Source organism: Piliocolobus tephrosceles, chromosome 6, assembly GCF_002776525.5.
Source record: "Piliocolobus tephrosceles isolate RC106 chromosome 6, ASM277652v3, whole genome shotgun sequence".
In the NCBI taxonomy this organism is placed as follows: domain Eukaryota; kingdom Metazoa; phylum Chordata; class Mammalia; order Primates; family Cercopithecidae; genus Piliocolobus; species Piliocolobus tephrosceles.
This window is the reverse complement of record NC_045439.1, coordinates 155,933,706-155,960,939: the sequence shown is the minus strand read 5'-3', so window position 1 is coordinate 155,960,939 and position 27,234 is coordinate 155,933,706. Positions and strand designations below refer to the sequence as shown.

Here is a 27,234-nt window from a genome sequence, read left to right as displayed (position 1 = left end):
CCTGGCTGGTCACACCACGCACAGCTACCGAGACACACCCTGGCTGGCGCAGGGAGAAGACAGGCCAGAACATGGCAAAATACTCGAACGCTTTACAACATTTGTTCTGTGACTCTCCTTTGATCAAGACATACCCCTTTTTGGCAAAATGAAAACAAAAGATACCAAGTGGGCGGTGAGGGCACGCCCTTTGGGGAGCCAGTGTCCGTGGCTGGGCTGTGGCGTCGGGGTCAAATCTGCGGCCCGGCTCCCAGCTCCTCCGGGCCCGGGTGGTCCTGCCCGGTGTCCAGGCTGCGTGGCCAGGCTGGAGGGGCCTAGATGTACAGCGGGGTCTCCTGGCCCGTGAGAAGCCTGAACATGGCGGCGGGCATGGTCTTCATGTGGATCTGCCAACAGACACAGGAGGCTGAGCCGCTGCCCTCCCACTATCAGGTGAAAGCAAACAACAGAGGCGACCCCCCACCCCCGAGTTCTGCTTCAAATGCCCATCTCCTGGAGTGGAGGAGGAGGCCCGGCCTGCCCAGACCTGGGGGCACTTAGGATGCCTTCCAGATGTGGCAGACTGAGATTCCGGGCCCCCACCCCTGGCTCCAGAGGCGTCTACACGGTTAAGTGCTAGTTTTGCTTCCAGGCCTGCTGACACCAGAGGGTAAGAAATTGGACTTCTAGCGGTGACAGCAGTTTGCCCATCCACTGAGGCTGGCTGGGGGTGCCCAGGCCTCAGCAGAAACTGCGATGGGCGCACTCTGCTTCAGTGAGGAGGAGACCAACGGGGGAAGACACACACCCCTTCTTACAGAACTAACACTGGCCAGGCAAGTGTGCCGGGGGGCTGGGAACAGGCTCGCTGGGGCCCAGGGCACCTCAGGTCCCCAGCCTTTGGGGATCAGTCAGCAAATGACCCTTTGGGGCCTGGCGTTGAGCCCTGGCTTCAAAGGGGCTAGGTACACAAGCAAAGCCTTAGACCGCCCGAGGGAGACCAACCGTGTGGGTGGCACGCCTCATAATCCTTCTGTGGGGACACTGGGAAGGAGCAGACTCTAAACGTCTGCTTCAATAACAGCAGGGGAGCTCTGCTGCCCACTTCTCCTCCCCTGAGCATGACGCCGTCCCCTGTCCTGCCCGGAACTGCGCTGGGCTGCGGCTTCGGGATGGGGGCCCTTGCACTGCCAGGGTTGGCTGCCACAGGTGCTGCTGGCCTCCCCACCGGGTTCAACTGCCCTGCAACTGCCCCTCCTCAGGCAAGCAGGTCTCGGGTCCTGGGCTGAGCAGCCCAGAAAGGCCCATGGTGCAGCTCTGCTTCTGAGGTGTTACCCCGCCTTCCCTGCCGGGATCTGTGTGGCCAGTGCAGGTTTCTGCTGCTCCTGCCCCCGGCACCAGCTTCCTCCATCAGTCACTCCCTGGCATTCCTCAACCAGAAACCCACACCAAGGCCCCTCACAACTGCAAGCCTTGTTTATCAGTGACTCGTGTCCCACGCGGGCTCAGGGCTGCTGGAAACAGGCACCATAACCTCGGTAGGCCTGAAAGGATTCCAACGCCCCGGCCACCTCCTGCCTCTTCTCCGTGCTCCCGCCCACTCCTCCACAGGTGGATTCCCTCACGGGTGTGGGGCTGAGGGCTGTGGGGGCGGCTGCTTCAAAGCATCTACTTGGGAACACTGGCTTTTCCTTTCTTCGAAGCCATCAAAGGGAGGCTGGTGTCCGCCTGGCCCCTCCTCCTCCTGAGCCAGCCCCCTGCCCTCACCAGTACAGGGAAAACAGGCCTCCCAGCTCCCAGCAGACCCTGCAGTACACAAAATACGAGTGTCCCGACGTGGCTCCGGGAGACCTCATCTGAGGAACAGGAACTGGAGGCCCCTCCGCCCACCCACCCCACAAGCTGCAAGGATGGTTTCCACGTACTCAGCCCCACAGGGCCACCAGGAGGAAGCGCCACAGACCGCCCAGCCTGCCACTGCTGTCCCCAGACCCCGACCCAAACTCCCTGCCCGAAACTCCCTGCCCGGTTCCCAGCGGGCCCCTCTGCAGGCCGGGCTCCTCAGCTCGCAGTCTCCCTGCTCACATGACCACCACGCTTCCCAGAGAGCCTGAAGCCCCTTTGTGCTGAACGCCCCTTCACATACCCCTACTCACATCCACTCACACTCCACACCCCCATGCCCCACATCCGCTCACAGACCCACAGCCACACACCCACATTTGCACTCCTACACACCCCATGCTGTCCCACACACACATGCACATCCACACACACCCCCCCCCGACACTCCTCCACATTCTCAGGTACATTCACACAGCCACACACACCCACTCACTCCTGCACCCCATACACCCACATGTGCACGCACACACTCATCTCCCACACCCGCCCACACAAACTCACACCCACACTCATACATCAAATTCCACACACGTGCTCACACATCCACATGCACACACCCACACCCACTCACACTACACACACACACACACACAGCCCCACAGCGCGCTGGCCACCCCCCCAGCACCACCCCCCCTCCCAATGATCCTGCCGCCTTGTGGGCTCTGGAGGAAGACCGGCGCCTCCCCCACACCATCCTCGCACTGCCGTGGAAGCGATGCCAGAAAGAACTGGACTGGGGGGGTTCAGCCAGTGAAGCAGGACAGGGCGAGCAGCCTGGCTGTGGGAGGGGACGGCCAACGGGGGCAGAGAGGCAAGCCTGCCAGGGTGGCCAGAGCCGCGTGCCCTGCAGAGCTTCTGAACTGGACGTACAGGTCCAGTCCCAAAAGTAGTGTCCAAGCAGCACCCCCAGCAGCCTGTGCCCTCCTGGCTGCTCAGTTAGAGCCAGACCGGGATGGCCCCACATCACCTGCCACTCCATTCACCCTTGTCACAGCAGCCCCGGTGGGAGACACAGCCTGGCTGGCCTTCAGACGCCCTGTGTCCTCTGGAGCGGGTGAGGCTCATGGAGGGCAGGCGGGAGCACACGGGAACCCGCACGCAGAGGCACACCCGAAGTCCCTCCTTACCTCTCCGACCGAGTTGGACAGAGCTTGGACTATCTTCTCGTGGGCTGTGGCCACCACGCTCTGCCCGTTGATCTCGATGATGCGATGGCCAACGCGGACGCCCCCTCGCTCGGCAATGCCCCCTCTCATGAGGCTGCAAATCTAAGCAGACATGGCCAGGTCAGCACACGTGTTCCTGCCACAACCACAGGCGCTCCACCACGTCTCCAAAGACAGGACACGTGGACGGAAAAGCGCCACGTGATGAATACGTGCACGTGCAATTCGCCAACTCAGAGGGAAAAGCGCCACGTGAATACGTGCACGTGCAATTCACTGACTCAGAGGGAAAAGCGCCATGTGATGAATACGTGCACGTGCAATTCGCTAAGTCAGACGGCAGCGCTTATGATCTGGAGTGTGTTTCCTTAAAACAAGAGAGTCAATGCCATGGTGTGTGGGGAACCAACACGTTTTCTAACTCCCACGGTGGAACCGGTCCGCAGCCGCACCTCCCCCAGGGCCCCTCCCTTTGTGGTCAGGCTGGAGACTGGTGACATAGCCCAAGGCCACCGCCACCTGGCCTCCTGCAGCTGAACCTGGTTACCATCCTGGAAGACAGGCACTTAGCTGGTGGTGGGCGGGAAAGGAGAGGCAGCCTGTCCCCTGGTCACCAGAAAGGCGGGGCATCTGTTCTGTCAAGGGAAGGCTCTGTTTGCCAGATGCCCAAATGCTCTACATAGGCAGGGAAGAGTCACTTTTATTCCTATATCCCCCCCCCCACCAGGTGACATAAGAGCATTTTGTGCCAAACATACTGATTCTGTGTTTTTTGGAGACAGGGTCTCATTCTGTCACCCAGGCTGGAGTGCAGTGGCAGGGGGTTTCCATTTCCAGCTTAAAAGTGACGTCAAACAGATGGACAGGAGGGCCTGGGAGCGCCTGTGACCATGAGACTGGACAGACTGGAAAACAGGCGCCCTGTACACCCGTGTTCACGGCAGCAGCGTTCACAACAGCCGAGGGTGACAGCACGGACTAGCAGAGAGACAGAAAGTGCTCTAGGCCTGCAGGGAAACAGTACTCAGCCCTGGGGAGGAAGGAGAGTCTGACGCGCACCACAGCACGGACAGACCTGAGGGACACTGCGCTGCGTGAAACAGGCCAGGCACACGGACAAACACTGCGCGATGCCACTGATACGAGGCACCTGGGGTAGTCAGAATCACAGAGACAAAGGAGACGTGGGGGGCTGCCAGGGGTTGGGAAGGAGGAATGGGTGGTGGTGCTTAGTGGGGACAAAGTTCCCACTGGGTAGGACGAAGTCGTGCAGGAGAGCACAGTGGCCATGGCTGCCTGATACGCAGATGGACTGCCACAGAACTCTGCACTTCAAAATGGTTGCGATGCTCGATTTTATGTTATAGATGTATTTTACCACAGTTATCTTTTAAATGAAAACAAAAACCAGAAAAATGGATGTCCCAGGAGAATTAAGACTAGAGAAGGGGGTGGGGAGAGGCAGATTCCATGCTGCAAGGCAGCTCCTTCGCCCTGGGGCCCTCTTACCCTGGAGAAAGGAGGCTGTGCTGAGCCGTGGCAGGAGGCGAGTGGCCTGGGATGGGAGAAGCAGACTCACCTCTCCCAAACACACGTGCATGCACACACACGTGCAGACACAGACAACGGGGAGGGGGCCTCCCCCTCCCCCGACACCGGCACCCAGATTTCTGCAGCAGGCCCATATCTCATCTGACTGCTCACCCTGCACGCTAAGCACTGCCACCTGCCACAGGGAACGTTTCTGAAGTCACTGGGGAGAACCGCAGCAGGTCGGGGCAGGAGCTGATAGACCCCATTTCCTAGCCAGGCATCCTCCAGCGCCCGCACATGCTCCCCAGGCGGCTGCGCACGTGGAGGCTGAGAGGACCACCCGTCCCTGCCCACTGGCTCCTGGGATACAAGGGGCCCTGTGGCTGTCCCAGGCCAGCTGGAGCCAGGACTTCAGGCGGGGGGCCTGGCAAGGACAGGAGGACACTGGTGAGAGCTTCACTGGGCATGGTGGGGATAGGGGGACCCAGAGAGGTGACACCGAGGGAAAAGCCCCACTGCTACAGGGTCAGGGGCAGCAGGAGCCCAGGGTACCAGACTCCTGAAAATGGAGACCAGGGCCTCCGGGGCTGCGGGTCCCATCCTGAGCACGCTGTGAAGGACGAGTGGCTTAGACCAGAGTAGCCAGCACCCTCGGGTCTCCTGCATGTTATCCCAGGCTCACTGCTCCCTGGAGCCCCTGGTGCACCTCAGCCAGGCAGATGCCTGGACAAGTCCCTGGGGTGGGTGAGTCCTGGCCTGCAGGGGGACAGGTGGCAGCCACTGTGACAGCCTCTGTGTCTAGGTGCGCAGAGGGCCAAACAGGGACAGCCAGCCCCTACCCTCAACCCCCACCATGGCCATGGGCTCTCATGAGGCAGGTGCAAAAGGTGGGGTCCGCACTTGGGGGCCTGAAGGGGCTGGTGTTTACCACCAGGCAGCCGAGCCACGCGGAGACGGTGACTGATCTGTATGGCCGCCTGCATGCCATTTTCTGGATCACTGGGGAGATGGGTCATAACCAGGACAGAACCACACCAGTTCATTCGCTTCATCCAGCCCTCCCTGGCACTCTCAGGGTGAGCTGCCCTGTATCTTGGAGAAAGCCCCTGAGAGCCAGCATTTGCCCCTCCCCTCGGCTGCCAGCCTCGCCCCTGCATCCTGAGCACTGGGGCTTCAAGGAAGTAGGACCCCATTTCACAGACAGGGAGGCGGAGTCCAGAGGGTGGAACACAGCGCATCCGCGAGCAGGGCTGGGACCTTCAGACCCTCCTCGTCCCCAGTCGTGACCCCAGACCCCCCGCCAAGTTTCACAGACGCTTGGCCCCCTCCATCACTCCGGAACTCAGACCCCGGATCCAGGGCAGAGACACCAAGCAGTGGGTGGCACCCTCTCTTTCATATTGCCACCCTGGAGATTTTGCCTTCAGAATTGCATGACCCCCGCCTCACTCCAGGCCCCGCAAGTCTGCTGCTGCCCTCACCCCTGCACCCTCTCATCTTTTGAGAAACCCCCATCCACACCACCACCCTCAGCTTCCTGGCCACTCGGACCCACTCAGCCCCATCTTCGGGAGCTCTTCAGACGCCCCGCACCTGCCCCAGAAGGCAGCTGGAGAGCGCCCTGGTCTCCATCCCCGGCCCTCCGCCCCGGCTTCACGCTCACCTATTGTACTCTCTGGCTCTCAGGTAAGGAAGGCACAGAACCCTGCACCTGGGCTTGGCTGGGCTGCTCCAGGCTATCCCCTCCTTTCCCATTCACATTAATCTAGCCCCCACAAAACACAAACCGGAGTCCTCCCCTTCCTTGTCTCTTCTTCCCCTCTCCCCACCAGTGCTCCACGTGGCTGTGTGACCTGAGGCAAGTCACTAAACTTCTATGTGCCCCAGCTTCTCCAGTTCCTGTGTTCCTCATGCGGTTATAGTTTGGGGGACACCAGCAGACTGAGGGGGCATCAAACTCATCCTGGGCAGGGCTATAGTCACAAGCCCTAAGAGTGGGCAGCCCCCAGGCCACCCCATGGCGGGGAAAGCCAGCCTCTCCTGCAGGGCTCACAGTGACGGGGCTGTCAGGGAGCGGCACTGGCCACCAACCCAGGCCCGCCTGCCTCCTAGGCTGTGCAAGGGGGTGCGGGAACAGGACAAGCAGCTCCCCAGTGCCACTCAGGAGGCAAAGACTGTGTAGTCACCAGGCTTGGCCAGGCAGGGGCAGCCCGGGGACACCACACAGCGCCCCAGGCTCTGCACAGCAGGGCTCCTCGTGAGGGCTGCAGGGCTGTCAGTCCCCAGCTTCCTCCACTGTTCCCAGTGCTGGGGTGGGAGGCACACAGGCAAGGCCTGGTGATGGTTGGGATGCGGGAGCCCAGAAGGCTCTCCCAGCCCTCCTCCCTGGGGCCCAGCCATGCCCGTCCACAAAGTGCTCAGGCAGCTGCAGATAGGGCCCCAGCTGACTTTCTGCAGAGCCTCCAAATTAGCTGGGGCAACTGCTTGTGCCCAGATCACATGTGTGCAGAGCAGTCAGGCAGAGCCAGACCAGGCCAGACCACCAACTGGCCAGCTCCTGCGGCAGGCGCTCTGTCCTGGACAGAAGTCTCAAGTGGCGTGCAGACAACTACCTGTGTCGGGTCCAGGGGCCACGGGCCTTCCTCCTTGGCAGAGACTAGGACCAGCGGGGCCACCTTGGATAGCTTGGGGTACGTTATGGATTTTCTCCACTGATCTTCACAAGCACCTTTTGAGGGGAATCCAGGGAGCGTTAAGCGACTTGCCGAGGGTCACACAGCCGGGAAGGTATGGCTGACACTGGCGATGCCCCGTCCCTCTTCGTTCTGGGCGCCGGCTGGCCCCCGCTTCCCACGGGTCTGTGGCTGAGCTATCTGGCCAGTGGACTGCGGGCAGAAACGACAAGGGCCACTTCTGCCCTGGTCCTGAAAACCTTCACAAGGTCTTCTCAGCCGCCTCTCTTCCTGCAGTGCCAGCCACAGAGCTCCCAGTGGGGGCTGCCGAAGCCCAGCTGAGGCTCTGTGAAGCTCACCCTCACCGCCCCCACTGCAAATTAGACTGCAGCACGAATAAGCAGTAAGCTCTCAGTATATGAGACTTGTGGAATCTTTTTTATAGGAGCACATTTGCTCTAACACAGCAGGGTCAGAGATGGGCCCTGAGCCCAAGCCCTGTGACTCCACCCTGATGGTGGGTATACCCTTCCACGCTGCTTCACCAGAAAACAATGGAGAAGATTTGGTAGTCCTTCTAGAATGTTCTCCCACTGTCTTTCCTCTGTGGCTGTGGGTGGGCATGCATCCTCCCCATCGCCTCCACACCACTCCACTCCAGCCCGCAACGTCTGCCCTCCTGTGCTCCCTCATACTCAGGGCTGCTTTAAACAATTTGGGTATTGCCAGCCCTTTTCTTCTTTATTCCATTTAGTGGCCACATCTCTCCCCTCTGGGTCCTTTGCAGGAGGAAAAACAAAGGAAAGAGAATTCAGGCCAGCCGAACGCAGGTCAATGAGAGGGTGGAAACTCTGGGCTAAAGAACTTTGGCCCGGGGAACTGGCACAGGTTTTTGGCTAGAACCACACTCAAGCCCAGTATCACCTCCTCCAGGCAGCACTCCAGCCTTCCCATTGCCTGGCACAAAGCCTAACACAGAGCAGGTACTTCACAGATGTCTGCTGAACGGCTGAGTGAACAAGTGAATGATGAGTACATGAATGAATGAATGAGTGAGCATGTTTGTTGAGCACAGTAAGTGATGCCACGACTGGCTGTGTCCAAGCCACAGTGCTGGTGAAGCCGGCTGCCCTCCCTCCAAAGCAGGGGACAGCCACTGTGGGGACAAGGGCACCTGGGAAAGGCTGCAGGGACCCAATCCACGGCCATGCCCTGGCCCTCCCCTTCTACCCAGGACCTCCCAGAGAGCCGTGGAAAGTTCCAGTCCTGGTTGGCCTGGCTGTGGGCAGCTGCACCCATGGGCCAGGTCCTGCCAGGCTGCCAGGCATAGCCTGCCCCATCAGACGGGAGCTGCTCTCCCTCCCTGGGCCCTGCAGCGGTGGTGGCGGCCCAGGGCAGGAGGGGGGACTCACAATGCCATTCTGCACGCTGAAGCCCAGCTGGTACTTGAGGTCTGGCCGCTTGATGAGGACCGTGGTGACCGGGGGACAGCTGACGATGTTGAGCTTCACCTGTGTCTGGTTCTTCAGGCCCTGCAGAGCACGGGGATAGCAGTCAAAGGCTGGGCCTTAGACATCAAGCCTGACCCAGGATGGGGGAGGCTGGCAGGGCGGAGGCCGGGGGCAGTGAGAACACACACTGGGTGAGGCAGACAGTCCCCTCTCAGCCTTGGTAGCCCCTCTGCGCAGCGAGGACGAGCCTCGCCCTGGCCCTTCCCAGAGCTGCCAGGTTTCCAGGGCGGCACTGCGCCCTCTTTCCCACCATGCTCAGGGCACCTCTGCCCTGGGGAAAATTAGCCACTGTGGGAGTGAGCCCAGGCTCTGCGTGCCACTGGGCAGAACCAATGCGCCTGGCACCAGTTCACCCTCAGGGTGTCGAGGGGGCCATCATCATGCCACATTCAGGAGAGCTTCCTATGGGAGAATGTGGGGACACTTTCCTCAAAACCCAATGCCCTCCAAGGATGACCTGCAGGGCATGGAGTGATCCTGCAGCGAATCTCTGAGTGAGGACGCAACTGTCAGCGGGTGCGCCAGGCCGCTGGGGTCCGGTGGGGGTGAAGAGGCACGGGGAGGAACCCAAGCCTCCACCTGGGAGCTGCAGCCCTGGGAGTGGGGACCTCGGCTGCTGGGACCTCGCTGGCAGAGGCCTCTCCCACGTCTCTCTGTGTGGCTGCCCATCGGACAGAAGCCCTGCCAGGCGAGCTCCAAGGGCCAGTCTATGGGATGCTCTGGCCTGGGGAATGCCCTTCATCTCTCACGCTGAACAAAGAGGAGGAAGGTGTTCTCTCCAGCACCAAGACCACAGCAGGATGGGGAGGAACATGCCACAGAGGGCTGGGGCCAGGCCACAGCTGGATCACAGGAGCCGCCAGCAGCAGGCAGAGCCCGCTCCTCCACAAGCGGTCAGTGTGAAGGCCCCCACTCCACCTGCCAGTGACCCTTCTGCCTGACCCCCCACAGCGACAGGCAGCACCTCCCAAAGCTGCAAGCTCACGAGTCTGACGGTCAGGGTGGCCTCCTTACTTAAGGGAACCTGTGTCCCAGAACTCAACCCATGCAGGGCGCCCCACCTCCCCAGCCCAAGGGCACTGAAGGGGTTTCCCGGAAGTGGGACTTTCAGTGCCAACCTGGCAAAGTCCCAGGCAAAACAGGATAAGCTGGTCACTCTATACTCACTGGTCCTTGGGCCCTTGCCCAGGGCCACATGGCTCGAAACAGGGCTCAGACCACCCCTCCCCGCCCACCCCAGGGCAGCCCGGGTCCACCTCTGATTCAGACATGCGCAATGGTCTTGAGTTCAAATTTTGATGCCATCATCGACCAGTCGTCGGGTGGGTCTCCCTGGCCCTCAGTTTCACCACAGGTGAAGTGCGGATTGCAGCAAAGTGGGGATCAAGTGGGGCAGGGCTGAGGCGACCCCTGGGCGGAGGGTCCCAGGGCACCCACCTTGATGATGCCTTGGCAGGTGGCAAGTGGCAGCCCCACCAGGCTGGTGCCATTGATGGACATGATCTGGTCCCCGATGCTCAGCTTCCCCGAGCGGGCAGCCGGGCCGCCATTCATCATGTTGGCCAGGATCACCGTGGGCAGGATGGAGCCCCAGCCTGACTCCACCACCACCACGCCCAGGATCTCGCCCTTGTGCTTCTCCAGCTGCAGCTGCAAAGTGATCAGCAGTGTGAGAGGGGCTGGCGGCAGGAACTGGGGCCTCTGCCAAGGATGGATGAGGCTGACCCTGTCCCAGCACATTCCGCCCTGCCATGGGATCCAAGGCTGGCTCATCTCAGCCAGGAAAGCTCTTGGGCTAGAGGCCCTGCCTACCCCACTCTGGCTCCCATGCCTTCCTGGGGTCCGCCCAGCAATCCTGGGAACCTGGAAGTACAGACCCCCATCCCCACCCATGCCCGGCACTGACTCCATCCCTACCCATGCCCAAAACTGACCTTCCCACCCCAAGCAGGGCTCCAGTGTCCTGGTTCCTGCTCCTTCCACCCCACCACACCCACAGAGGCCAGAGGAATGCTCTCCGACTCCAGCGCCCATAGCCTGCCCCCGGCCTTCACTCTTGTTGGAAAAGTCCTTCTACTTTTACTTCCTCTCAAAGGTCACTGTCTCGGAAACTGCCTGGAATGTCTTCAGCAAGAAACCAGGATCACGCATTCACCCATTCAACAAGCAGCAGAGGCCATCCACTCACCCACCGCAGACAGAATAATTCAGCCATTTAACAAGCAGTCAAGGTATGGGCCATCCCCAGGGTATTTGCTCCTCTGCCCACAAGAACTTTCCAAAGTCCCCTGGGGGAAGCCACTGGGACCAGCTAAGGCCTCTGTTTCTAGTCTCCCCTGCCAGAGCACCCAAGCTCCCTTTAGAGATGCCACATGCTTTTCAGAAACAGCTCCCGGGTGCTGAGCGCCGGTTGATAGCAGCAGCATTAAAAGGCACATTTTCGAGGTCATTAAAGCCGACTGTAATCAGCTTCTTTGTTACAAACACCTCATTTCACACGCAAGTGCTCAGCTGGAAGGCAGGAGCGAGGTGCACATTCCGGGCCGCACTCGAGTCTGACGGAAGGCAAGGCTGTGCGTGAGGACCCGGGAAAGGCTCGCTCTGCAGGAGCTCAGGGCGCAGAAGCTGGCAAATGTGGCCTCCCTGACGCCGGTGGGCGTGGCTTACCTCCTTGCAGTTCTCCGAGTTGGAGAAGTGGATGAGGTCGTCGTTGTACATCTCCTGGGTGTTGATGATATCGCTGTACTCCTTCTGGCTCAGGTCTTCGGGGTTGATGCCATTGGCTCGCAGGAACTCCTGGTAGGCCACGCTGAAGGCCTGGCCGATGGACTGGGCGATGAGCTGCGCCTGCGCAGAGGGCAGGCCTGCTGGAGACAGGCATGCGGCACAGGCTCCCCGCGGCCTCCTCAACAGGGGCTGCGGCAGGGCTGGGTGCAGGATGCACCCGTAAGCCTTCAAGGGGGCCCTTGTTCCAGCTTAGAACAAGAAAGAAACTGGGGGCCCTCCCTCATCTGGTGAAGGCTGTCTCCCACCAGCATCCCATCGTGAGCGAACCCCAGTGTTGCCGTGAACCCCGAAGGGTCTGCTCCTGACTGTTCCTACCTAAGCTGTGGCATGGCCCAGATGCTCCAGGTCAAAGCTGTTTCAAACAAAGTCTAGGACAACAATGAATTATTGATTACATGTCACATTTTTGCTTTTTTTTTTTTTTTTTTGAGATGAGGTCTGGCTCTGTTGCCCAGACTGGAGTGGGAATGCAGGTGAACACAACCACATCCAGCTAATTAAAAACTGTTTCTTATAGAGTTGGGGGTCTTGCCATATTGCCCAGGCTGGTCTCAAACTCCTCGACACAAATGATCCTCCTGCCTTGACCTCTCAAAGTGCTGGCATTGCAGGCGTGAGCCACTGTACCCGGCCCCATCTGTATTTCCTTTCCACTCATATTACGCCGAAAATGGACTTTCAGTGTGTTTTCCGGGAGCATCATGCTGCTAATTGTCTACCCTGCATGTACTTATTGGTAGCAACAGAACCCAGTGCCCACTAGGGACATGTGGCTGTGCCAGGCCGGGCCTGCAAGACATGAGACCTGGGACTCCACACAGACCCTACGGAGCAAGTCGCTTCTTTCTACTTCCATTGAGCTGCTTCAGTGGACATCACCGACTCTGACATGGCAGAGGCCTGGACATTGAAACAGCACTCAGGGCCTGGCCGGTCGCCTGCTGGGGCGCAGACAGGAGACTGTGGGAGGTGAGAGCTGTGCTGAGTTCCCGGAGGTCACCAAGCAGGCTGGCAGCTGTGCAGCCATGGGAGCATGGTGGGGCTCTTGGCGACCTGGATGAGGTCTCAGCCCACAGCGGGCCGCCCGCCAGGCTCTGGGCTGTGTGAGCCCCACCTTATGCTCTGTCCTGCTCCTCACCTGCCTCCCCAGCTGCCCTCAAAGGGGTTCTGCACGGGCGCCCCCAGCAAACTCCTACTCAACAGGATACCAAAACAGGTGAAAACAAGGGCTTTGGCCTCAATTCCCTTCCCACTCTCCACGTGGCAGGATGTAAGAGCTGCAGATGCATGTATGCATTGGGAAAGGCAAGCTGGGCCGGATTAGAAGCACGCAGCAGGCGGCCTCCCTCCAGCAGGCGTGGAACTGCCCTCCCTGACGGGCCCTAAGCGGTTTCCAGGACTTGCGGGTTCCCACGCCCAGCGTCTCTGCCGCTGCCAGACCCGGCTGGGGGCGCGACGCCCGGGGACCGCCAGATGGCGCCGCCGGGCTGGCCTGCGGAGTAGGCGAGCTGATGGGGCTCGGCGGGAGGGTCGGGGGCAGCGCCCGCGCAGGAAAGGGTCGGGCCTCCGGGAGAAGTGGAGGGCGGCGGGGGGACCCTGCCCCAACCGCCCGGGATCTCAGGGTTCCGGGGCGCAGGACGGCCCCCAAGCCTCTGCTTCTGTCTCCGCCTGATGCTGCCACCTGGCTGGGAAGGGTGGCCTGAGAGCACGGGAGCCCCGGAAGCCCAGCTCCACCACGCACAGGCTCTTGGACTCCCCTTGGTCTCCCTCGGGCCATCCCCATTCTTCCTCCCCTTGGACGACATCCTCCGCCCCCGCGGAAGCTCCAAGCCTGGGGAGCCGGCTCCGCGGGGCTGCACCTCCTCCAGGCGTCATCAGGCTGGCTGGTGTGCAGCCAACCGCCGCCTCCATTCCCGGTCCGGCTGCCTCCTGGGATGGGAGGTGTGGGGTTCAAGGGGCTCGCTCTGCGGCTGGCGCTTCAGAGAAGGGGTCGCCCTGCCAGCCCCAGCTCGCAGCCAAGCCTGTGGGAGTTCACTGCTGTGAGGCCAGGAGTCCAGCCTAGGCCCCACCCAAGGGCTCAAGCGGCCTCCTGCAGGTAGGCTGTGGGCAGAGCCTGCAGGTGCTATAGAGGTGGGGACGGGGAGGCTGCTGTGTGGGCAGGACCACCCTGGGCCTCCTCTACCCCGTCTCTCAGCCTCACCTCATCTACCCAATCTGGCATCCCCTGGCTTTAACCCTCTGCGTCGGCTGCACCTGGGGGCTCTCAGTGCCCCTCGGAAACTCTCACCAACTGACTGCCACCCTTCGCCACCGGGCCTGCCCCGGCCTCATTCCGCCAGCACCTGTGGCCCACGCCTGTGCCAGGTCTCTCAGACATCCCAGGTTTCGAGGGGTCTCCGTGTAGCGGTGGAAGGAATGTCTAAGTGCGCTGTTGAAATGCCCTCTCCCTCCTGTAAATCTGCCATCGCGCTGAAGCATTTCAAGTGGACCCAGCTTCTTAGGAAGCAGATGACTGTGCCAGCCACAGGTGAACCCTGTCTTCAGTTTCCATGCCATATGTCAGGATCATGACAATATCGGGACCCTTCCCTATTGCCCAGGTCGTGACACACTCTCAAGTCCTATGTGAAAAAGAATGCCCTGGCCAACTGCCCATGAAGGACAGATTTTTTTTTTTTCTTTTGAGACAGAGTTTCCCTCTTGTCGCCCAGGCTGGAGTGCAATGGCGTGATCTCAGCTCACTGCAACCTCCGCCTCCCAGGTTCAAGCAATTCTCTGGCCTCAGCCTCCCAAGTGGGATTACAGGCACGCGCCACCATGCTTGGCTAATTTTTTGTATATTTAGTAGAGACGGGGTTTCGCAATGTTGGCCAGGTTGGTTTTGAACTCCTGACCTCAGGTGATCCACCCACCTTGGCATCCCAAAAGTATTGGGATTACAGGCATGATGAGCTACAGTGCCCAACCAAAGATCATTTCTTAAAATTTCACTCTGGCAACACCCACAAAATTGGCTCACCAGCAGCCCCGCCGCTGGTCTGTGAGTAAGATCAGCCTCCCGGAAGGACAGTTCCTCTCTGAGTTCCCCTCTTGGCCCTGCTGCTCCTTCCTCAGTCCCTCTGTCCCCCTCCAGGCTAAAAACAACGCTCTTCTCCAGCCCAAGAAGGGAGCCAAAGGGCTTGCGATCTTTTCCTGAGTCTTTGGTATCTTATACTTCAGAATCACTTTTTACTTGCTCGGAAGACATACCACACGCAAAGGCAGAACTAAGCCTCATGTGCAGATGTGCCTTCTTTATACAGCATGCCAGGGCCATGCGAAAATTTGCATTTTAATAACAAAAGTTATGCAAAGATTAACTTCATTTTGCGCAGAGAAAATGTTTTGTAAAGGGATTTCTTCAAATAGCTCCCTCCGTATATTTAACCATGGCTCAATTTATAAACAGCTCCTGAAGAACCTGTTTCAAGAAGTAGAATAAGGCTGTGTTCACTCTCTTTGCAAACCCAAAGAGTAGGCAAAAGATCACTCATCCACTGGAAACGTCAATAACGGCCCGGAGGGTTCCCACCTGAGGGTGGTCTCCACAGTGCCTGGATCCTGGAGCCTCCCTGGGCTATGAACCTTGGGAGGGGAGTGCCCTGGCAAGAGCTTACTTACATCCTCTGATTCGAACACATGGCAGATCATCTTATACTGCTTCTTGCCTTCCTGGGCCCCGGGTGTGGTCTCGATGCAGTCCTGAGAGGCTGACCGGGGCATGCGGCGTCTGGCCATCAGCACCACGATGTTCCCGATGTCGGCGATGTAGGAGATGGTACGCAAGGCATGGTCCATCATGGTTTCCTGTCGGGAGGGAGACGGCGCCATGTCAGGAAACACTACTGGGACAAGCCATTGAAAAGCACAACAGGGCCAGGCGCGGTGGCTCAAGCCTGTAATCCTAGCACTTTGGGAGGCCGAGGCAGGTGGATCACCTGAGGTCAGGAGATCAAGACCAGCCTGGCCAACATGGCGAAACTCTGTCTCTACTAAAAAAAAAAAAAAAATAGTTGGGCGTGGTGGCAGGTGTCTGTAATCCCAGCTACTCGGGAGGCTGAGGCAGGAGAATCGCATGAACCTGGAAGGCAGAGGATGCATCGAGCCGAGATGGCGCCACTGCACTCCAGCCTGGGCAACAAGAGCAAAACTCCATCTCAAAAAAAAGCACTCCAATTATTCAGGTTTTGCAACCCTGATTCTCCTGACATTTGGGGATGGACCATTCTTTATTGTGGAGGGGCTGTCACATGCACTGTAAGGTGTTAGGAGCATTGTAAGCCTCTACCCAGGAGATGCCAGTAGCACCTCCCCCTTCCCAAGTGTGAGAACATAAATTATTTCCAGCCATTGCTAAATGTCCCCTAGGAGACAAAAATCACGTTGGTTGAGAACCACGGCCGTAGTTAACAGAGTGTTTTAGGGTACTGGTTCACAGTCAAAGTCACTCTGCCTGCATCTCAGTCCCAGCTTCCCAAATGGACTGTGTGGAACCCAGGGAGGCGTGATGTCAGGTGAGCTCTCGGGCTGTCTCTGCTGGAGCAGGGGCTTGCCATATAGTGAAACCCATTTGCTCCCAGATGAGAAGCCACTCATGGCTCTGGAGAAGGGTCCCTCCTGAACAAGGTGCTCTCCCATGGAGTGGCCTGGCCTGGCCTTCCTGCCATGCAGAAGAGGAAAGCATCAAGGCCAACGTTTGTCACTCAATGGGCTCTTCCCAAGGAGCCCAAACAGCCTGGGCCTGGGTCAAGAGACCCCAAAGTAGCCCACCTGACTTCAATTCCCTCGGCCTCTGGCAGGCCCATGACTCCTGATGGCTTTTGTCCTTGGACAGGAATCTCCAGCCAGCATCTTGCCCACAACCCCTACCTAACAAGACTGCACACAAAGCTCAGAAAAACTAATCCACTGGTCTTTTATGCTTTTGTCCTCTGTTCACAAAAGAAACTCAAGTGTTTCTGCAACCTCTGGACCTCATTTCTTCCTCACAGAATCCACTTTGCAGCGGATGCTGCTTCACCTTTGTCTCTGCAGCTGATGTTTTTTCTGGCCCAAGCCACGAGGGTGTTTCGTAACCACAAGATTCACCTTCAGGGAGGGACACTGAAACAGCTGGAGTGGCTCTTCAGCATCTCCTGATTTCTGTCCCTGTGACAAATGCCTGCATCAATCCCCAGCTGTCCGAAACATGTTTCTTCCCCAGCTGCTATCAATGGCAGATCCCTCCTCCTCCTCACCGACAGAGGCTGCCTACCAACATGGCCGCATCTGCTCTCCTGCCCTGACTGGCTACTTTGGCCTTCCCAGTCTCTCACCTGTTCCCTCCTCTCCAGCTCCTCTGCCCCAACAGATTTAATGTGCATGCCCTGTTCAGAATCCAAAGATTCAGAGGGGAAAGGAAGGGAAGGGAGAAGAGGCCAGTGGAGTGAGCCCTAAACTGGGCCAAGCTAGGGGGTTTCTCATCTCTCCTTCACAGGATCCATCAGAAGAGTTACTCTTTCAGCTGGGGCTGTGGGTATGAGGAGCCTCAGAGATGTTCAGGAACTTGTTTAAGGCTCTACAGGCTCAAGAGGATGCAACCCAGCTTCAATCCCCAGGGCTATCCTCCCACTCTGGGTGTGGCACCGCCCTCCATGCACACTGGCAAGAAGAGCTATCGGGGCAGGCCTAGCAGTTGTCCCCAGAAAGGCCCGCCTGCAAGGCTGGCCCTCTCTGGCATCTGGGAACGTGGATCTCAGGAGGGTTCCCAGCACCCAAACTGACAAACGTGGTTCCTTTTACCTAAACCCTTTGTGCAAACAACGTGGTCTAGGCTGGACACCTCTTTTCCCTCTGGGAGTCTGGAATTTTGGTAGCTGCCAGGCAGAGGGTGCCTATGTGACCAGCTCCCAGTAAACACCTCGGGCTGAGTGTCTGTGAGCTTCCCTGGTAGACACCACTTCACTCTCTTGTCACAGCCCCTTGCCGGGGGCTTCAGTGTGTCCTGTGTGATTGGGGGGAGGGCTCTGGAAGCCTGCACCCACTTTGCCGATTCCGCTCTGGAGCTGTCCGCTGAAATAAATCTCAGCTGTGAGTGTGCTATCAGTCCTCCGAAACCACCCAGCCTGGGGTGGTCTTGGGGCCCCCAGCACAGGTGGGTGATGAGGCGTGGGGCGTGGAGGGTGGCAGGGGGATCTAGTCCAGATGGTTTGCCCACAAAAGATCCGAAAATGAAGTCCAAGTCTGTGAAGTGCTGCAAGCCCAGTGCCTGAGCCCTGGCACCTGTCGCCCTGAGTTTTCACCAAGTGCCAGGCTCCAGGAGGGGGCTGGTTCCAGGATAGGGGGGTGCAGGACACAAAGCTCAGTGGGACAAGGCGCAAGCCTGGACACGGGACACACATGTGACAAGGAAGGGCACCACCGTGCCTCCATCAGGGTGTGCGAGGGCCTGGAGGGTGGTCGGGGCACAGCGCTGGGGTTGGGAGTGATGGGCTACAGTGGGAGCCACACAGGGGGTCTGCTGCCTCCTCTGTCTCCAGAGGTCAGGCTCCCCGGGAGTGCGGAGCAGGGGAGGGCCCACGTAGCCCAGCAGGTCTTCCCACCCACCTCCCGCCTGCAGAGCAGAGCCCTGGGGTGACGCCAGCACAACTGCTACCTGCTGTGCGCTCCTTGCTCCTCCTGCAGCCCGAACTATGGACTTTGGGTTGATGGGAGCAGAGGGCACAGGAGAGAAGCTGCTGAGAACCAGGGCCTATACCATGGGACAAGAAGGAGTTGAACTTAGGAGTTTACCTGATTTTGAACAACTGCCTTTAACGCTTACCTGTGTGTCTGCATTTAAAACCTTGATCCTCTGCGTGGAAATGAACAGGTCCACTTCCGTCAGCGTCTGGGCGTCCCCCTCAGAATTCTAAGAAAGGACAGTGGGTACTGTTAAAATCCAAAAACCAACTCGGAATAGAGGACATGCAAATAGCATTATGACGAAATGCTCAACATCCCTAATCACCAGATAAATCCAAATTAAAACCACAACAATATATCATGTGATATCCGTCAGAATGGCTTTTATCAAAAAGATAAAAAGAAGCATTGGCGTGGGTGGAGAAAAGGGAACCCTGGTGCACCGTGGGAGGGTGGGAATTCGTGCAGCTGCTGTGGAGAATAGTACGGCAGTTCCTCAAAAAATGCAAGCTACAACCACCCTGTGATCCAGCAATCCCACTGCTGGGCATATTTCCAAAGGAAGTGACATCAGCATGTCTAGGAGACACCTGCACTCCCATGCTCATGGCAGCACCATCCACAGCAGCCAAGACATGGGATCAACCCAATGTCTATTCACGAGGAATGGACAAAGAAATGTGGCGGGCAGACACACTGGAGGCCTACTCAGCCTTCGCAAAGAAAAAGCCATGTCATTTCCAACACATGGATGACCCCAGAGGACATGCTGTGTAGTGAAATCAGCCAGGCACAGAAAGATAAATGCTGCCCGATCTCACTCAGGTGGAATCTACAAATGTCGATCTCACAGAAGTAGAGAGCTGCATGGTGGTTATCAGGGGCGGGGCAAAAGGAGTGAAGGGGGAAGTACTGGTCCACCGACAAAAAGCTCCTGCTAGACAGGAGAAACGAGTTCCAGAGATCTATTGTGCATCGTGGTGACTACTGTTAAGAATATTTCATATTCTTAAAAATTGCTAAGATAGTGAATGTAGTGTTCTCATTACAAAAATTATAACTGTGTGATGTAATGCACATGTGAATTAGCTAGACGTAGTCATTTCACAATGTGTATATACTCCAAAATATTATGTTGTACACAGTAAATACAATTTTATCTGTCAATGTAAAAAGTAATAACTCGAAGGAAGGCTCAGCAATTTTATCCCGAGTCTACGTAGAAGGAAATGCTACTGGCCATCAGGAATCCGCCTGCACGCCACCGGCCGCGTCATCTAGCTAAGTGTGAGTTCTTGAGGCAGTCTGTCAGAGGCAACCCGGAGGGAGGAGGGTCGGCCGCCGGGAGCTTGACTGAGATGGGGTGGGATGCCTGGGTCTGTCGCCACAGCCCCTCCTGTCAGTGGCAAGCAGGGCCCCTCTGGCCAACCCCTGTGGAATTTATAGACTCAGGCTACATTTCCTGGATTTGGGATTCTAAGTATCCTTAAGAAATGGGGAAGACATTTTCAGAGGAGCTGAATGAAAATGTCAGCCTTTCCTTCTGATTTAAACAGTCACCATCATGTCCACCCCACAGCGGCCTTGGGGGACTGAGCCCTGGGGCTGGCCTGAGTGCTGTCCTCACAATGACAGAGAGAAGCCAAGAGGCGTACCACACAAATGGCCTAATTCATCACCTGTAGCCACTGCAGTATGCCTGCCACATGGCTGTGAGACAGGTTTCACGGGCTCTTCTGAGCTGAGTGAACTCTTCAGGGTCTGCCCCAAACTAGGATAGCCTTTCACTGGTTTTCACATTTGTCAGAATCCTAATTACCACTGCACAGTGGCAATGAATTTCAAGTTCTATTAGTTTGCCCACCGAGGTGAATAATTCTCCATGGTCACTGGGGAGCCCAGGGTGGTCTACCTTCCATTTCAAAACGGCAAAAACTATGATGTAATTATTCACTAGAAAATCTGAAATAAGAAATCTCCCTGCTGACAATTCCTCAAGCATTCTGAGTCGTAAAGAGGCCCGGTATTGTAATAATAAAAGTGTATTTTAGCTCAATTTTCAAGGGAAAGGGTCTTTTGGGCTTTCTTTGCTTTTAACTCATTAGAAAGAGAAAGGAGTTGAAAGAAGTGCAGCTGACAACCTGCAGCCGTGGATGAACTTTTTGTTTTTAAAAATTTGGTTACATCCAGCATCAGCATGCATGTAAAGGTTATATTCATGGATTGTGGCTTAAAATCCTCTTGCTAAAAAGTAGGTCAAGCCAGAAGTAAGTGAGAAAAGTTGCAGGTGGACCTTGGCATTAGTGACAATTGTGGAGGCAACCTGAGGCTGGGATCCCTGGATGGGAGAAGAGGGGCGGCCTGAAGCCACCCAGGCTCGAGCGGAAAACCCATCAGTAACAGGGCAGGGAGAGGACACCCGTCATCCTCCTTGGCGGAAGAAGGGAGGGTGTCAACAGTACGGATCCTACAGACACCAGAGAACAGGCCACAGAATGGGCCTCGGCACGTCTGTGGATGGGGAGCATGACCTGCAGTCATCTGCACGGCTGTGGCCGGGCCAGGAAAGGGGCCTTCGACAATGACACTGAGCATCCCACTTTCCAAAGAGGAAGAACAAACCGTAATTAAATGTAGTCAGGCGGCCACCTGGCTGGCCGCAGAGGGCTTTCTGAGCTTGGTCTGCCTGTACCAACCCCTCCAGAGGCGGCAGTGACTCTGTAGGATTGCTGGACCTGCAAGTCCCAGCAGCCAGCTGCAGTCCTTACGGACTCCCTGCTCCAGCTGGACCAGGAGGCTGCACGCGAGGGCTCCTCTTTTTTGGGAAAAGCACACCCCAACTGCAAGTCTGCAATGTTTGGCACGTTCTGCCTTGCCCGGAGGAAATCAGCCTGGGAAGAGGAGCATGAGCGCGATCCTTCCTCTCCTGCTCCTGAGCAGAATCAAAGGAGACGCCACTGGGCAAAAAGTAGACGTCCTAGGTGCACCAAAGTCTCGCTGCAGACGAGGGAGTCCCCACACGGGGTCTTCTGGCCACAGCGCCAGACAATGGCATTACTCCAAAGCAGGGAGGGGGAACTACATCTCCTGCTGTTTAAACAGAAGAAAACAGTGGACAACAAGCCTTGTGACACCAACTATTTTGGCATTTTCTGTATGAGGAGGATTGGAAAAGCTCTAGCATTTACTAAATGACCAGGTGACAAACAAATGACTCAATGTCAACCCATTTTTAAAAGTCTGCCGGTGTGTCAACACTTATTTTCGTTTTTTTCTTTCTTTTTTTTTTCTTTAAGAGATAGGGTCTCACTCTGTCACCCAGGCTGGAGTGCAGTGGTGCAAACACAGATCACTGCAGACTCGACCTCCCAGGCTCAAGTGATCCTCCCACTTCAGCCTCCAAGGCAGCTAGGACTTCAGGCATGTGCCACCATGTCTGGCTAATTTAAAAAAAAAAAATGTGGAGACAGGGGTCTCACTGTGTTGCCCAGGCCAGTCTCAAACTCCTAGGCTCAAATGCTCCTCCTGCCTCTGTCTCCCAAAGTGCTGGGATTACAGGTGTGAGCCACTGCACCCAGCCCAAAAACTCATTTCCAATAAAGAAAGCCCCACACGGGCAAAGTGTACTACTCACCCTCCTGACTTAGTAAATTAAGCGCAAGGAATCTTTAGCTATCAGAACAATTCAGTGATACTGCACAGGAGGCCCAGGCCCCTGCCCCACCACGCTGCCATATCAACTAAATGTCATCTCAATTTCAAATGTCCACGTAAAACGGGAACGTCGGAGATGCTAAGAAAGAGGAACTACTAAATCCTTCCAAAATGGGTGGTTAAAAAAATGAAGTGTCTGTGGTTTCATTTACAAACATCTAAGATTCACCCACCAAGGGAAGAGGAAAAGCTGCTTTGCAACATTGGATCCCCAGGGCAACCCCCCGGCCCCCACCACCCAGGACAAGCCATGGGAACACAAGCAAACAACACTGTCCCAGGGCCTCAGGGCCCTACACACCGCTTTTTTCTTGATCTTAGCAGCCTTTTGCATCCTCTGAGAGCATGGAAGAGAAAAGAAAAACAGGTTGGCACGGAGAGAAGGAAGCTGTGTGAGGTTATGTCACTCTGGTGGTTGACGGCCCCATACTCAGGCCTGGTGCCTGGCAAAGCCCAGCAGGGACGGGTGGACAGCCACTGCCCACTTCAAGCACACACATTGACCAAGAGAAGCCCACACAGGTGTCCCTGGAGTGCTAAAAATGACTGCCAACCACCCCATCTACGGAGGACAGGAGAGATGCCATCCACCGGCAGGAAGGCAAGCGGAGCTCCAGGCGGCGGAGCAAGGCGAGTGTCTGGGGTGGGAGGGCCGGGCCTCTGCGGAGGGGCACTGGGCTCAGCACTGCCCTGGGTCACCTGGCTTCCTCCTGCCCACCCCGGATGGCCTCACGGTGCTCCTCTGCTTCTGTTAGAGAAGGTTGCATATGGTGAGGGCTGGGGAGGAGGCTGCCCCCATTTCTCACCCCTGGGCTGGTGGGCATTTGCAGATCTTTTCTTGCTCAGACAGTGGAGATCTCAGATGGCTGCGCCCCCGACCCCCGACCCCATTTAGTTTTGCTGATGCGGTGTCATCTTCCCCTTTGCCCGGGCTCACCCAATGTTAAAAACCAGACAATCCAAAGAGCACTCAGAGCTACAAGCAGGTCAAAGTTTTTCTTGAGGTCCTGAATTTAAATAAAACGTGACTTATTTTTCCCCCTTTCTGGAAGCACTCCGAATGGCACTAAAAATACACATACTATGGAACTGGGATTTGGGACTGCTTTAGGACTAGAATGCTTTGGAATGATGATCTTCAAAGGTCGTATTTCTGGGATTCCGTGGACCTCCTGTTAAGGAGCTGGTTGCTCTGCCCAGCCAGCTTCTTCCCGGCCAAGGCGCAAGCCTCCCCCAGCCTCGTCGGCACCTGGGTCACTCCTGCTCCCCGTGCCGAGGGCTGTGCGGTCAGAGCTGGAAGAGGGCCTAAGCCCCGCCACATTCCCTCCCGCCAGTGCCCCCCAAAGGGTGCGGACATCCCTGAGAGGCCCTGGAAGCACCTCTACCTTGACCCGGCTGACGGCCTCCTGCGCTTGCATCATTCTGATGTTTTTGGAAGGGTTCCGTTCTGACAGCAGCTGGGTGGACCCCAGGTAATTGGCAGCAAAGATGATCCCATCGATGAGGTCTTCTGGTTCACAGGGCCCTGGAACTGAAGGAGGGCACACAGTCAGTCTTCCTAGAGGAGAAGTCCCCTGAACAAAGGGCTTGCATGCCTGGCCATAGCACAAGGAACACGGCTGGCAGGATGCGGGGCAAAACAGAAGGGCCCAACCATCGCGATGTGTAGCCAGCCACGGGCAGCCGGTCTCTTCCCTCACTGCCCCGTGCTGCAAGTAACTGCACAAAATCAACGCGTGGGCCAGAAAACTCTGCACAAACGGTGTCAGGAGGACAATGCCAGGATTCCAGATGACTGTCAAAGTGACGGTCACAGGCTGCAAATCCAGAAGGCGTCACATCCCAAACACCACAGCACTTTCCATGCTTTGCCCGCAGCCCCGGAACTCATGCTGGTGACCTGACTGTGCCCTGGGCTTCTCCTTGGCCGGTCCCTGTGCATCTGTCCCATGAGGCTCCCGCCTGTCTGTAGCCTCTCAGGACGCCTGTGTAGCTCCTCACACCCCTCACACTGCAGGCCCAGGCTTGGAAACGTCATGCTTGTTCCATCTGCTGCCCCTAGACCATCGTGGTCCAACAACACTTCCTGCCAGCCACAATGGAAGGTTCTATCTCTGCAGTGCCCAATGCAGGAGCCACTACCCACATATGGCCTTGAGCATTGGCACTGTGGCTCCTGCAGCTGAGGGACTGGACCGTTTTCTTGTATGTAATTTTAATTAATTGAAATATAAAGAGCCACATGTTAGCGCCATATCCAACCGACCCCCAAGTCCTGTCCACGTTGCCCACAAACCAATCTTGAGTGGCTCCTATGCCAGGCAGTATGGCTCCAGCTAGGGGTGGGCAAACCTTTCCTGTAAAGGGCGAGATGGTGTGTGTTTTAGGCTTTGTGGTCTCTGTTGCAACTATTCACCACTGTACCTGAGGTGCAAAGGCAGCCGTAGACAATATATAAAAGAGGAGGTGTGGCTGTGTGCCAAGAAAATTTTATATGCAAAATCAGGGGGACAGGAGGATTTGCCATTGGGGCTGTAGTCAGCCGACCTCTGAGCTATCCTAGACCATGGCTGGGTTGTCCTCTCAGACCCACTTTGGCCATGTCACCTGCCTTATCTCTCCCGACTGCCCACCTCCTGGCCAGAGCCCTTTCGTCGGGGATTTTGGCCCTGGCTTCCTGGCTCCCCTCCTGCTCCAGCTGGCCCCACCCTGAGTCCCCCCAGCATCATGGGCCCAGCCATCCTGCGCTTCCCCAGCCCTCGCTGCCAGCAGCCTCCTAACCTCTTCCTTCCCTCAGCCAGCTGATCCCTGGTCTCACCTCTAACCCATTCCATTGCTAAAATCATCGACTGGCCCAGTTTGGGTGCTGCCACCCACCACCTCAACAACATCTGCCCAGTATCTTCAGCTGACCCCAGTCCTGTGTATCTGCCCCCAGGAGTTCAGCAAATCTCCAACCTGCTTTCCCTGGACCTGGGGCTGGAAAAGGCTGCCCAAGAGGGCAAATGAGTGCTATGGTAAATATATTGTAAATTCCTGACCCCAAATGCCCCCCAACACCCTCACAACTCTCATCTATCTCTCTGGGAAGCTCAGCCTCTTCCTCCGTGCAAGAGCCATTCCAGACTCCTCCGCTGCCTCAAACTCCTGGCTGCCCCTCCCTCGCCTGCCCAGACAGACCACGTGGGAAGCTTTGCCTCGGTGCTCAGCCCACTTGGCCCTCCTTCCTGCTTTCCTGGGCAGTAGTGGGTCTGCGTGCCCCTGGGGTCAGAGGATCACCTGTGTTTCCAGCTGTCTCTCCTCACAGGACCGCCCTATCCCTCCCCTGTGCACCTAACTGAGTCCTGTCAATGGGGTCCTCCCACGGCTTTTAAATATCCTCCAGTCACCCCTTGCTCTGGAGCCGATAAACCTCCTTCCAGCTGGGCAGGGCTGCAGGCACCAATGTGGGGGGACTGCAGGATTCAGGGGTGGCACCAGGGGAGGAACCCCTGCCCACCTGTCCCTCGGAGGGTACACTGGGGCCTGTCACCAGGGGCATCAGAGGCAGCCCCACAGAGGGAACAGGACCATCTATCCCAACGTAGCACCCCCCCCCCCCCCCTGGGGCTTCTTCAGGGTGAAGTATGCACGGCTGCCTGGCTGGGGGGCTCGGCCAGCACATAGGACAGCCTTGGCTGCCACAGGCTCGCCACACATCCCCTGTGCTCCCTTTTATGGCATCCGGCTGTGGGGCTGGGAAGGCTCTCGGCGCCTGAGGTAGGCCTGTTTCTACTACCTCACGCCACCTTGCCATCCCCAGTGAGCGTGGCTCAACAGGCACCCCCAGTGAAGCCCAAGTCTCCCAGCAGCGCCCAATGCAGTGGCTCTCACTGACCACAAGGTGGCGTCACTTTGTTCTGCAGGAAAGCTCTGGTTCTTCCAGGCGCCCCAGGTACCCCAGCCTCACAGCCCCAGCAGGTGACCAGGGCCTTGGGCAAGTGTCGTTATGTCCTCTCTGTGGCGGGGGCTGCCTGGCACCCTGTTGGCCCCAGGCCCTGAAGCCAGCCTTCCCTTTGGAATCTGACTCCTACCTTCCCAGGCACTGCCCCCTGGCTTCTGCCTCGCCAGCCCCCAGGGTGGCCCTGGTCAGTGCACCAGACCCTTCTAAGGCTCACATTTCCGTGTCCACCCATGTCCCTGAGTAGATTTAGGAAAGTCTGGCCTCGTCTCCCCCTGAAGTGAGCATCACTAGCTCTGGGGCCCATCTGGGCACAGGCTCCTGAGGGTGAAGGGTACCCTATCCCAGGCAGGGGGGCACCACTGGCACCCAGGATGCCTGCTTCCAGGACGAGGCCAGGGAAGCACTCAAGGGCCTTGCTGCAACTCCAGCCACCACCCACCTCTGCATGGGGGCCTTCCACGCCTGCCTCGCTCTTCTGTTCAGTGGGAAACAGTCGAGCCCACGGTGGCCTCAGCCTCCTGCCTCCCACTCACAAGCATCATGGGAGGAGAACCCAGACCCAGAGAAGAGTCCAATGGGGGCGGCACGGTGCAGGGAGTATATCACATTCACAGGCACGGCTCTCGACTTCCGCAGGAAACGCAGAACCCAAATCCAACAGCTTCGCTAGAAAATGAGAGCAGCTAGCCCTACATGTTTGGGTAGAAATTGCTGTTATTTTGCTCAAGTCTTACACTGACCCTAAGCTGAGACCACCAGAGGGAGACAAAATGACAAGAAAATAAAGATACAGGTTTAAGGATCTTGTCTCCCCAGAGAGTGATTTCTCCTTTTCACACTGTGTATCTTACTCACATAGGCGTATGCACAGTGTATCTGCACAGTCTGGAGAAGACTAAGGTGCTCCAGGTTCTCCCCTGCCAGAAGCAGCCTCTGTTTGAAACACCGGTGGCTTAGGAAGACCCCAGGGCCTCTGGACAGGGAAGGGGATGGGAGTTCCACAGATTCAAGCCTGAGGGTTTCCACTCCTGCCACCTTTGGAGAAAACTACCCTGAACATGGGTGGTGGACAGAGGCTTCTAAGGCACCAGTGTGGCCCCAGGGGGTCTCATTAGCTCCAAGACTTGTCTCTGCATCTCCTGGGGGTCTGGGAGGGGATGGCTGAGTGGAGCTGGATCACAGGTGTACGTGGAGGTGTGGGGGTGCATCCACAAGGCCCGCTGCTCTCTGCAAAGGCAGGGAGTCTTGGAGTGCAGCCCTCACGTCCAACACACCAGACCTCTGTGCAACAATGGTACAGTTCCACCCGGTCCTCAACCACC

At 57.3% G+C, this 27,234-nt stretch overlaps 1 protein-coding gene across 2 annotated transcripts in view; it reads right to left on the bottom strand.

The window, feature by feature from the left end:
- Positions 1-16: 16 nt before the first annotated feature.
- The window catches only part of APBA2 (amyloid beta precursor protein binding family A member 2), a 232,690-nt gene continuing 205,472 nt past the window's right edge, over positions 17-27,234 (bottom strand). The window contains exons 7-14 of one of the 2 annotated variants that reach the window (XM_023187701.2): positions 23,355-23,500; positions 18,395-18,481; positions 15,214-15,399; positions 11,434-11,613; positions 10,204-10,416; positions 8,668-8,787; positions 3,012-3,152; positions 17-386 (exon numbers count right to left, since the gene is read on the bottom strand). In XM_023187701.2, coding sequence (XP_023043469.1) covers positions 315-386; positions 3,012-3,152; positions 8,668-8,787; positions 10,204-10,416; positions 11,434-11,613; positions 15,214-15,399; positions 18,395-18,481; positions 23,355-23,500 — 1,145 coding nt within the window. In that variant the 3' untranslated portion in view covers positions 17-314. Of the gene's footprint in view, positions 387-3,011; positions 3,153-8,667; positions 8,788-10,203; positions 10,468-11,433; positions 11,614-15,213; positions 15,400-18,394; positions 18,482-23,354; positions 23,501-27,234 lie in introns of both variants that reach the window. The other variant, XM_023187700.2, reaches the window with a different exon arrangement.